The 12,825-nt window shown below is 47.1% G+C and overlaps 2 protein-coding genes and 1 pseudogene across 2 annotated transcripts; 1 reads left to right on the forward strand and 2 right to left on the reverse strand.

Moving 5' to 3' along the window:
* Nucleotides 1–12,825, reverse strand: part of LOC137424868 (uncharacterized) — a 114,386-nt pseudogene that overhangs the window by 95,540 nt on the left and 6,021 nt on the right.
* Nucleotides 762–1,588, forward strand: LOC144888132 (histone H2B 1/2-like). Its single transcript, XM_078776044.1, has one exon. The coding sequence runs from the start codon at nucleotides 777–779 to the stop codon at nucleotides 1,155–1,157; it is 381 nt and encodes a 126-aa protein (XP_078632170.1). The 5' UTR covers nucleotides 762–776; the 3' UTR covers nucleotides 1,158–1,588.
* Nucleotides 1,764–3,646, reverse strand: LOC137424855 (histone H4-like). Its single transcript, XM_068112722.2, has one exon. It carries the CDS (start codon nucleotides 2,293–2,295, stop codon nucleotides 1,834–1,836), a length of 462 nt encoding a protein of 153 aa, XP_067968823.1. The 5' UTR covers nucleotides 2,296–3,646; the 3' UTR covers nucleotides 1,764–1,833.

Consider the following 12,825-nt stretch of genomic DNA (forward strand, 5'->3'; position numbering starts at 1 on the left):
GGCTCAGTTCCCATATCGACCTCTCACCTCGTCACTCCTCACCCGCAGCCGCGCAAATACCTGCCTGTTGTTTTGCCGTTCTGCGCGATTTCGACCTTCACTGCGTTGGGTTTCGTGCACGGACTTTGGGGAATGGTGTATCCACTCACGTTTGGTGTATCGTGAGTTTATTGCTTTGAGAGCATTGGGGAATGATGGTACCATCATATGTATTGTTCAGTTCATGCAAGTGACATTTTCATTGTACTCTCTTTCATAGTGTTATTATTGTGCATGTGAGTTCTTTATACAATTACTTGTTTGTTCTGCAATCGCATTGGTGTGGTTTTACCATGGTTTATTAGAACACTCAAAATAACAAATTTGTCTGCTGTGTTCCCACTCCAGGCTGAGGTTCACCGTAATCAGGGTTTGGGGAGGTAATACGTAACATTAGCACGAACCTTTCCACCACCTTTACCACGTCCTGACATGATTTGTGGCGGGGAATACAGAATCAGAGAACCTTCACTGTTTGTCAGGTCAATGCCGATTGGTTGGGGAATTGGGTTATTTTGAGGTGGAATTCGGATCAAGAATGATACACGCCCATTTTCAATACATCCAATGGCTGAGCATTATATTATGTTCTCCGCCTCAAACCCTCTGTGATCCACATATTTGCATATGAACCCTTTATAAGAGGGAATCGCTCACACACGTATTTTTATTCTTTTTCTTTCTCTGCAGTTTCATGCTTGGTTGTTTTGCTCTCTATTTTCTTTTCTCTACTCGTCATGCCTACGGATCAGCCCAAGCAAGAGGCAGCAAAGAAGGGTTCGAAGAAAGCCGTTTCTAAAGCGACTCGGAAGGGTCCCGGTAAACGGCGTCATCGCAGAAAGGAAAGCTACGCCATTTACATCTACAAGGTGCTGAAACAAGTTCACCCCGATACGGGTGTTTCTTCCAAAGCGATGAGCATCATGAATTCCTTCGTTAACGACATCTTTGAGCGCATCGCATCCGAAGCATCTCGTCTGGCGCATTACAACAAGCGCTCCACCATCACATCGCGGGAGATCCAGACGGCAGTGCGTCTGCTCCTTCCCGGGGAGTTGGCCAAGCACGCCGTGTCCGAAGGTACAAAGGCCGTGACCAAGTACACCAGCTCCAAGTGAGCTCGGACTCGTTTCTCTAGTTCATCCCCAAACGGCTCTTTTCAGAGCCACTCAATGTTTCTTTAATGGAGTGCGACTTTTGCTTCTCGTGTCCTTCCTTGGTGAAAGAACCACTTGATGTTATCTTTAACTAGAAATGTGGTTCATATTAATGTGTAGATCAGGTAATCATCAGCATTATACTGAAGTAAAGAGTAGTCCTGTTAAAACTTCCTATTATTGCGTGGATCGGGTTGGTATTTGTCATGACTTGGGACATAATTGATTGTGAGGTGGGTATGTATGTTGGGGAGTCAGGATCAAATTTGATGAGAGGACCAACGTTTGTCTAACCTGCTCCTATCGATATTATAAAAGGATCCGTGTCTGTTTGTCTGTCGTGATATAACTTGAGAACGGATTAACAGATTTCAATAAGTCCAACTAAGGTGGATTCGCATAACTCCTGGGAGTTAGTGACTTTTAAGCCTCTAATAAATCTTTCAGACTTCAATATCTGACCCTTTCACCCCGTGAAAATCAAAGTAATAAACAGCTGTCTCAATTGCATTTCTGGTGCCACAGAATACATGATACAAAGTTCAAGTCGCCTGAAGCTCTTTCAGGAACGAGGTGGTGGCTCTGAAGAGAGCCATTTTGTTGTTGTAGCTGTTAATGAACATCACCACCAAAATGTTTAACCACCGAAACCGTAGAGTGTGCGGCCCTGGCGCTTCAAAGCGTACACCACATCCATGGCAGAAACGGTCTTTCGCTTGGCGTGCTCCGTGTAGGTAACAGCATCGCGGATAACATTTTCCAGGAACACCTTGAGAACTCCACGGGTTTCCTCGTAGATGAGACCCGAGATGCGCTTTACCCCACCACGACGAGCAAGGCGACGAATAGCAGGCTTTGTGATTCCCTGGATGTTATCACGCAGTACCTTGCGATGACGTTTAGCACCTCCTTTACCGAGACCCTTTCCACCTTTACCACGTCCAGACATAACACCAACGTTTGATTCGAAAACCAATTGAGCAAAACGACAAACGTTCGTGTCTCGGTTTGGATGGTGGTGGTACTGAGGCTTCATATTGGTGGATAGCTCGATGTGACTATTTGTTCTTCCCTTTGCACTTTGCCTCATACGCTTCATTATTTTCTCGAAGGTGAATGGTGCTTCCTTGATTGATTTCTACCACGTCCGCGCTTGTGCTCTTTACCTTTTCACCTCTTGCTACGCATGCGCACGTTGTCCTTGCGCTTTGACAATGTGCAACTGCACTCGCTCTTCCGATCCCTTTAGTGGGGTGCCATAGTGAAAATATCGTTGCACGGTGGACTCAACACCCAAATTGATCGGCTCAGAAAGAACCAACTATTTGGGTGTTTTTTTTGCATCCTTATGTCTTACCATACCTGTCGTAAACTTTTGGTCCTCTTTGCTTTTTCTGTGAATTACTACTTGTGTGATCACGGTGACTGGCAACGAATTGAAGACTAAGATACGTGCCGTACGGAAGAATGAGCCCACGATAAGATAGTGAAAAATGCTAAATTTGAATAGACAGACTAAGCTCGCTTATATTCCAGGGAATGTATTGTTTGAACATGGTCTTAAATCACATTTGAGACCGGGCACCCCTGCATTTATCCCCTAAATGTTATGTTTTGTTTTCATTTGTTTTTTTTGTTTTTCGGGGTTGTTTTTTTGTTTACCCATTTGAGTAATGACATCACTGCAACATAGTTAGTCAGCTTAAAAATGCTTATACGTCAATTACCTGTTTCTTGAAATATTAAATTAATGACAAAATCTCTGCACAGTACTTCACAACCTTATTTTATACATTAATTTGCTCTAATATCTTGTCTATTGTGACGTCAATACGACGTCATTAAATACACTTCCTGTCATCAGATTTTTTGGAGCTTGCCCTCTTTTTGATCCTGATACATTGGCAAAGCTTTGGTTAAAAAAAAAATTGTGCTTTTGTTCACAATGTAACGGTCCTTGGCATTTTTGTTAATAAGGTACCTCACTACTTCGCTTTCTCTCAAAGAAACAGAATCTTGTCAAATGAGGTTTAAGTTTGGCAGTAATTTACGACGATTTCATTCTGAACACAACTGCAGAACTTTGTCAAAATAAACAACAAACGCAAACGACCCTGAAGTTATAAATACGCTTCGAAGGTATCAAATAATCGTAGGATCGATATTTTCATGACAGTTTGGATTTCAAGAAAAGTAAAACTACCCTTTTTGGCAGACATTAACCTCGATGAACCACCGTCCATTATAAATGTTGTTGTGGAATTAATTTAGACTTGAAGTGATTGATGGACTCAAGAATTAAATTGTCCAACCTTTTCAGAAGATGATTGACATATTTCTAATTCGCGTTTATTATGTTAATTGGGTGTTGTAATTTGTTTGCCTGTATTTGCGTTTATGTGTAAAATTTACCGCAGGTTTAAATTGCGGCTGTATTGTCGTGTGGACGTCTATTAACACAGAGCACACTACGGATGACCAATTGAGCTTTAATGAAGGCGAAGATCGAATGCAGACTTCACGATATATGCGCAGAGGAAGGGAGGGGAAGAAGAAGCAGGAGCTTTACCTGACACGATTCCCAAGCAGTCTTCAAACCTGCAGGAAATTAAACTCACAAAAACGAATTTAGAATAACAGGGAAAATAATAAAAGGGTTTATTTACAACGGAATGCCGGGACAAGATAAACGCGACGATGCAAGTAAATATCCGAAATTGGGACGTCCCCACACCAGACTTGAACACAAACAAATGGGAATTTAAATGGAAGGAAAGTAAATGTATACATTGTTGTGCACTTAGCTCGATTGGCGCCTTGGCAGCGATTGTCCAGTCCGAGCACGCACTCCAGTGTTGGCGGGAAGTAGGCCTAAATCCGCCTCGTTCGCGCACTGCAAGGCCTCACCGGCCATCCCGATCGAAGCGAGCGAGGGGGCTTGCAACCCACCCCCTCAGCCATGCAATGTTCCCGCAGACTCGGCACGGAACTGCGATGCACCCAACGCTCAGTTTAAAATGGAGAGAGGGCCGAGGGCGAAGGAAGGCGTGAGAAAAAGAGGTTGGAGCAGAGGAAACGTGAGGGCAGGAGCAAACGAGGTCTAGGCACCCAGGGATCCAACAACGAGCAATGCAGAGAAGAGAACGAGAAGGCCAACAGAGCGAAAACGGAGGAAGGGGTCCATGACCATCCGCTATGGCATCCAATGAGAGAGAGAAAATGCCGGCTCGTGAGTCATTTTGTCGCCCGTCGTCTGACGTCACCGCCCCTCCCTACCAATCAGTCCATCACCTCTCGACCTCTCGAATCTTCCTCCCCCTGTGGTCCTTTACGATTGGCCGAGCACTTCGCACTTTCCTCCTCACGTCATCGGTCGGTGGCCAATCAGTCTGTTGCTTCTTGCTCCCTTCCTTCCACCAATCCCAGGGAAGCTTCTTGCCCCTCCCCTGGCCAATCACCAGTCCTTCCCTTCTTTGCCAATTGGCGGCCTTCGTCCTGCCTGTCCAATGTGTGTTTGCCAAGTCAGGGTTGTCAGCCCAAGTGCGTCATCTGGGTTCCGGTTAGGGTTTCATTATTATTATTTGCTATGTGTGGTGCTTTTAATGGTGGCATTCCTAACTTGTGTCTATGTGAGTTGCCATATGGGACAAAGGAATGAACACAGAGGGAACGACGTGCAAGATAATTAACATAATCCCGATAACTACTTAACATTCCCCATTCCTCAAAATGGGGACAAAGATACACTTTAATCCGACATTTGCGCTCGAGAGATCCCTGACTTACGGTGCATCGAAGTGGATCTTGCCACCCACGATTATCTGAGCACCTACCTCTGCAGATCTACCTAAATATATATACCCCCTACCCCAAAATTCATAATAGTACGTTTAATGTGCAGTGGTAGAAAGTGTGTTCTGCTACTCGTGACTTGGTAAGGGAAGCCGGACCCTGATCAGGTGGAAACCCTTATTTGTGTTTGATTGTTAGGTCAGTTGTGAGCTGGTCCTGGCTGTTAATCATAGTTTGCCGCAGTTGGTGGCAGTGTTTTGAGCTGTGCCACAAGCCTCCTTCTGCAGAAGGGCAGGGGCTGTGGGTTCAGTGACTTTGGCTATAGCCCAAGCAAGTACGCGTAGGGTACGGTTGGTTGTTTGGTTATTTTGTCGAAGTCCTCGACAATTTGTTTGGTTATTTTATGACAGTTTTTCTTTGCTGATTTCCAGCACGTTCTGGAATCGGTGTTGTGATTTGTTTACATTGGTCGTGTATTTTTTTTTTTTTTGTGTACAGAGTCGAGGCTCGTGAAAGAGCTAACATTTATCAAACAAACAAATCAAACAAACAAGCAAACAAAGTATATAAAAAGGGGAGCGGTCGACAAGATGGGGAGAGAAGGGGAGGAAGCACACAAACACAACATTTGAGAGCAGGGACATCGGGAGATGTGTGGGAGGGAGAGGGCCTGGGGGGAGGCAGGATAGGTATAAAACGCAAGGACACCAAGGACTTCCAGGAAAGAAGTCAAAAGTCACCTCAAAAAAGTGGATTTGGGGTGAAATTAGCGGGGGTAGAAAAGATCAAGGTTTTGGATTGGGGAAGATAAGAGATGGTGGTGAACAGCCGTTTTAAAGACCTGGAGGGAGGAGTGGGATTGAAGAGAGTGAGGGAGTTTGTTCCAGAGGCGGGAGAAAAGAGGAATGAAGGAGTGAAGGTTAGCAGAGAGTCTTGATTTTGGCAGTTTAACCATAAGAGGGTTGCAGGCAGATCTTGTGCGACCTGTAGGAATATTTGGGGGACAGAGCCCAGAGAGAGCTGGGGGAGCAAGGCCGGAGAGGAGTCGGTAGAAGACGGAAAGACCACCAAACCTGCCTGCGGTGAGTAAGTGAAAGGCCCTCGGAGATAGCGTCATCGCGGGAGATTCCAATGATTCTGAACGCTTTGGTTTCAACAGCGTGAAGACGAGCTAGGTGTGAGGCAGGAGCACCAGCCCAGAGGGGAGAGCAGTACTCCATTGAGCTGCGGATGAAAGCCTTGTATGTGGTATGGAGCTCAGGTGTGCCAAGGAAGGACTTCGCACGACGGAGGATGCCCAGTCGGCGACTGGCTTTGGAGGCCAGCTTGGAAATGTGGTTTTCCCAGGAAAAATCATGGCAGATAGTGAGACCCAAAAGCTTGAGTGACAGAACTTCTTGGAGAGGATTATTCAGAAAGTATATGGGAGGGTTGTCCAGTCGGTCTTTTCGTAGAGACATCGTAAGAGTGTGAGATTTGTCAGGATTGAAAGACATGTTCCACTTGTTTGCCCAGTCTGTGATTTTGTCCAGGTCTGCAGAGAGTGAGGAGGCTGCAGACTGCCGATCTGAGGGATGAGGAATGGAGCGGCAGAGAGTGGAGTCATCAGCAAAGAGATAGAGAGGATTTTCAAGAGAGTCAGAGAGATCATTGATGAAGACCAGAAAAAGCACAGGGCCCAGAACACTGCCTTGGGGAACTCCAGCCTGAACAGGAAGAGGAGATGAGAGAAACCCATTCAGGGCCACACGTTCACTATGACTATAGAGGAAGTCTGCCAGCCATGCGTGGAGATTTCCATGGATACCAAAGGAGGAGAGTTTGGTGAGCAGAGCGGGGTGCCAGACCGTATCGAAGGCACGTGATATGTCGAGGGAGACAGCTCTAATTTCCTGTTTGGCATTGAGGACCTCCATCCATTGTTGAGACAGCAGAAGCAGCATGTCCAGAGTAGAGTGACCTGGTCTGAAACCAAATTGATGATCAGAGATCAAGCCATTGGAGAAGAGGAAAGATTTCATATCCGAAGCAATGATGGATTCCATGACTTTGCTGATAATTGGGAGAAGGCTGATTGGTCTGTAGTTGCTAGGATCTGTTTTTTGCACCTTTTTGTGCAAAGCGGTGATGTTGGCTGATTTCCAAGCAGATGGCAGTTGACCTTGAGCAAAAGAGAGGGTGAAGAGAACAGAGAGAGGGAGTGAAAGAGCGGAAGAACAGGATTTTAGGACCCGTGGGCTGATGCCGTCAGGTCCAGTTGCAGAATCAGAGTCGAGTGTTGACAGAAACTTTTCCATCTTGTCAGGAGGAAAGGACACGGAGTCCAGGAGCAGCTGGATACGACTGGGTATGGCGGGTACAGAGAGGGATGGGTTTGGGAAACAAGATTTAGAGGCAAACACAGAGTTGAGGCATTCAGCTTTTTCACGTGCGGAGTCAGCTGTGTAGCCATTTGAGGTAAGGGAGGGGATGGAGGGGGAACAAACACCAGAAACAGATTTGAACAGATGCCACCAGGTTGGAAGAGGGAGACAGATAAGAGAGTTCGGTCTTGAGAACGGAGAGATATTTTTTTCCTGGCTCTCCTGAGGGTGGACATACACTTGTTTCGGGCTTTGTGAAAGGAAATGAGATTTCCTTCCATTGGATTTGCTTTCCAGGAGATGAAGGCAAGTTGTTTCTGGGCAACAGCCTCACCACAAGATTCCATGTACCATGGACGGGAGGAAGGGTATGACAACTGAAGACGAGATGGGATAAATCTGTGCATGAGAGAGAGCAATTTACTTTGGAAGAATTCCCAGGATGAGTTGATGTCAGAGGTGGTAGAGATGGGAGACCAGTCCAGATGATTGATGGCTGCTTGAAGACCGTGCCAGTTGGCCTGAGTGAAATGCCAGACTCGTCGACGCTGAGGAGGCTCTCTGAGAATGGTCAGAGAGATGTCCACTTTAACAAGCACATGATCAGATGAGCCGATTGGAGCAGAAGAAGAGCAGCAGACATTTTCAGGGAAGTTAGTCATAACCAAGTCCAGAAGAGAAGATGCTCCGTTGACTGAGATCCGGGTCGGGAAATTGACAGATTGTGTCAGTCCCAGTGAGTCGCAGAAGTCCTTTGCTGAAAAGCCGTGGCTGGTGAGAGAGGTACCCACACCCAGCCAACTGGCATGGTGACAATTGAAATCACCGTATTAGTGGTATTATTCTGTGTGCGTACCTTCAGGTGAAGTGTCTCGCATGTCACATATTTGGGGTTCTGTGTAACTGTTGATTCGTGTTTTCCCTGTATTTCATATCCGTAAAATTCATTGGGAGGTGCATTTGTAAATGAGTATGGAGATGTATCGTGGATCAGCTGTTCATGAGCTCAAGTGATTGTGTGCGTGTCTTGAATTCTCACAGGAAGAGTGGTTTCAAGAGTGAGTTTGGTGTGTGGCAGGGTGTATGCTTTGAAAATGGTGTGTAAGACACGCCTTAATCCGACACCTTCATCGAAGATACACCTTAATCCGACATTCCGGCAAGACAGGTGCCTGACTTACTGCACATCAAAGTGGTTCTTACTACCCACGATCATCGGAGCACATACCTGTGCAGATCTACCTAAATCTCTTTATCGCCCTACCCCACAATTCATAATACAGCCCCCTCCCTCCCCTCCCCGGAACCGTAGTCCCTGCGAGGTTCACTGCAGGCGCTACCATTGCAGTCATAACACTTACTGCACACAACAACAACAGGCATTTTGAGGCCATTTCCCTGCTAGAGCGGGGGTGAGCCTTGCGGTCCCCATGACAATCTTCTCCATTTTGCCCTATTTTCTGCACCTCCCCTTGTTAACCCCCTTGCCCGCATTTCTTCTTCGACCATCTTCAGCCAAGTCTTTCTCAGTCTTCCCCGTCCTCTACTTCCTTCTACATTCATTTCCATCACTCTTCTCAACCAGTCACTTTCATTCTACCTCAACACATGACCAAACCATCTCAAACTGTTTCTCTTCACAGCATCCATCACAGGCTCTATTCCCATCATCTTTCGCAATTCATCATTTGTCTTCCTCTCTCTCAATGATACTCCACACATCCACCGACCATTCGCATTTCCACCCTTTCCAGCCTTCGTTGCTGCTCTACGTTCATTACCCATGTCTCGCTCCAATAAATCATAACACTTCTCACACATGCAGCATACACCTTTCCCTTCAGCTTCAACGACACTCCCCTGCTGATCAGCACGCCACTCAGTTCCAGAAACTTCTTCCATGCACATCTCACTCAAGCAACCGTTGCCGAGTCTGATCCACCTTCTCCATTCAGCATGTCTCCACGGTGACAAAATGTTTTCACACCTTCCAGCTTCACGCCGTCTCCAAGATACAACTCAACATTTCCTCCAGCTGCAGCTCCCTCTGTGCACACCTTACACTTGAATGTAGCTGCCACACTAGTTAATGACCCTCTCAAACCACTACATTTTTGATGAACCCACTCAGCGCACATTGTACATTGAATGGAATTCACTCCGACACCCTTCCTGCACACAGCACATGGCCACTTCCCAGTTCTTTCCACCTCACCACATGCTTTACCACTTGCCATCACGTTCGTTTTTCCGATATTCACCTTCAGACCTTTTGTCTCCATACATTCCTTCCACTTGTTCATCTCCTCCTTCAGTCCATCCATACTTTCTGCAATCAACACCAGATCATCTGCATACAACACCTCCCACGGTAAACCCTCCTTTACGTTCCGAGCCAGCACCTCCATCACAGCTACAAATAGTAGTGGACTTAGTACTGACCCCCTGATGCACTCCCACCTTCACCTCAAACTCACCACTGTTCCCGTCCTTCATCCTTACAGCTGTGCGCGCTCTTTTGTGCATTGCCATCACTGCTCTGATCAACCATTCCTCCACTCCTAACTTCCTCAATGCCCATGTCACTACTTCACGTGGAACCCTATCGAATGCTTTCTCCAGATCAACAAACCCAAGAAACAACTTCTTCCTCTTCTCCATGTACTTCTCCTGCAACTGCCTCACAATAAAAAGCACATCTGTCGGTCCTCTTCCTGGCATAAATCCAAACTGCATTTCGTCAATCTTCACTTTCTTCCTTATCCTCCTCTCCAACACCATTTCCAATACCTTCATTCCATGCTCCAATAACTTTATCGCTCAATACGAGCCACAGTCCAGGGGGTCACCTTTCCCCTTGTATGGAGGGACAAGGGTACTCAGTTCCCAATCCACTGGAATGCGGCCTTCTTTCACCACCAGATTGCAGACCTCTGTCATTCTCTTCACACCCCAATTTCCCGCTGCCTTCAACATATCTCCCACATCTCCCGACGGCCCTCCCGCTTTTCTACTCTTCATTGCTTTTATCACTTCCTCAAATTCCTTCTCGGTTATCTTCTCTGCCGGTCCTAAAACTGGGTTACTCTCTATGTTGCCATCCCATTCATTCTCTGCATTCAACAGTATTTCCATATATCTCTTCCATCTTCCTTTAATTCCATCTGGGTCCACAACGATTTGTCCCACTTCATCCTTCAAGCAACTCAACCCCATCACATCACACCTCTCTTTCGCTATCTGCTTTGCAATCCTGAATACCGCTCTCTGACCCTCTTCCAAATCCAAGCGTTCTCCGAACATTTTCCTACATGCCTCCTGCACCTTTGCTACCTCTTTCTTTGCAGCCTTCTTGGCTGCCTTATAACTTTAATGCTCTGCCTTTTCTGCCCCCATACGCTTCGCCTTCTGCCACTCCTTGAACTTCTTCCTCTTCTCACACTCACTGTCTCACTTAATTAGCCGATGAAATAAATCAGGAGGGCTGTGGGAAGTGAGCTGAAGCTACCTACTTATGCTCCTCAACATACTTCCCCCTTAAACAACCATGCATTTCAAACATTTACAATCATTTAGAATTCCTCATTCCTGCGGAGGGAGGAAACAAACAACACAGAAACCTAACTTAACCACAAACCTTCACACAGGATCGGTGGATTTCGTCCACATTCACTCAACACAAACCCATAACCACTCATACACATCCACAAATCGTCACAACACAAAATCATGACAACATATATTTCAGCGCCCCCACCACCCCTGCAGGACCATGGCATAGATGTTATTTTCGTGTGTGTTTCTCTCAATTAAATAACGGGGAGGTACCGCACAAGTAAGATGGTGGGGGCGCTTAAAGCTGTGGTGCCCGCAGTCCCAAACAAGTCACCCGATTTCTTTGCCCCCCCCATCCCTTTACCTCTTGGCCCCTGACAACCAAATACACCAGGCTCCGTTGCCTCTTGCGTCCTTGCAGCCTCACGGGTCACAGGGAGTCTCTTACCCTACGACGCCCAAACAGACCCCACCACCGACGGGCTCCAATTTCTAGACACCACTGGCTGCCAGGGGTAATTGCCGCAGAGGGGAGCCACAGTCGTCGCTCCTCCAGAGCTTGATCTGTACCTGCGGACACGCACACCTTCCCCACCCACAAAATCCACAAAAACATTTTCTACCCCACTGCCATTCAGTCCTCTCAACACATTGTTCAATGAACAGATGTTACAAAAAGTTTTTGCCATGGCCTGCTTCTGTGAAATCCCATATTCACATTTAACCATTTCCAAACACAATCTTCACCACTCATTCACAGTTCATTTCCAACGTCACAACCACATGAAAACACATACCTCTACACAAATTTTCTAGTTGGTCAGGTCCAAAGTGCCATCCACCCTACAAAATCCCAAATTTTCACCCATTGGACCAATCAAATTTCTCGAAATTTCACTTTTCTACCTACTGTATTGACAGGTATGTGGATCCGCCTCCAACAGTGAACTGTACTCAACTACTACATGTGGCCATGACAGCTCTGCACCTCTACTGTGCAAGGTTCATCAGGACAAGCTGAGCATCCGAAACGCCAACATGGCCCATGAGTGTCCATAAGGGTGCGACCCACCATCCATCCTTTGCCCCCCCCCCCCCTGCGAGGAACACGGCTGCACCAGCCCCAGCTGGCCAATGTGGTGAGCACCTTCTGCCAACAACACTTCCATTTTCCAAACCTCGACCCTGGGGGAGGCGGTCGCAGTGTGTGGCATCCTCATCACGTCACCTGTGCTGCCCTCGTCCCCCAGTTCACACAACTGCAGCCCCCAGTGCCCACCCACACTTGAAAACACCAAGGTCCAGCAAACAGCCATGCTCCACCAGGAGACTTCTCCAGAAGACATGGTCCAAACAAGTCGGACACGCACAGCACCGCGTTTACCCCCAGACTACCCAACCACAGCTCCACAATCCCGCGTCCCAAATATTGGCATAGTCGCCCCCCGTGACCAGTTGAATTTGATCAATAAATACATGGTCCGGCTCCACCACACGGACCCCCAATAACTCTACCCCTGGTTGCACTGCACAACCGCCCTGGTGCTGCACCATTCCAAATTCATCCCCCGGTTGGGGTGTTGTGACATCCACCCGGTCCCGATAAACAACCAGGCCAGAATGCGGGAAACATTCCCTGTTACAATTCTCACATTCCACGCTCACCTGTGCGCATTACACATCTACCTGTGAATTTTCTTCCCTACCTTCCTCCTTTCCTTCAATTGCAATTCTCGGTGCAATTCCCTGCTCGTGAGCAACATGCACATCTGCCTGGGCCGTACTCTCTCCCATTCCCAATTTAGCTTCCCCCCCCCCCCCCCCGTTCCGATTCAATTTTTGCCACCTTTGGCTTCTCCTGTGCCCCGGTGGCACCATTCGTTCGTCCTTCCCTCAATTTATTCGTACATTCATCAATT

The sequence above is a fragment of the Myxine glutinosa genome, chromosome 4, assembly GCF_964187855.1.
Source record: "Myxine glutinosa chromosome 4, kmMyxGlut1.1, whole genome shotgun sequence".
Classification (NCBI taxonomy): Eukaryota; Metazoa; Chordata; class Myxini; order Myxiniformes; family Myxinidae; genus Myxine; species Myxine glutinosa.

What these genes read in the sequence shown, in the direction of transcription:
- LOC137424855 (XM_068112722.2), bottom strand. Translation starts at nt 2,295, where the DNA reads ATGAAGCGTATGAGGCAAAGTGCAAAGGGAAGAACAAATAGTCACATC.
- LOC144888132 (XM_078776044.1), top strand. Translation starts at nt 777, where the DNA reads ATGCCTACGGATCAGCCCAAGCAAGAGGCAGCAAAGAAGGGTTCGAAG.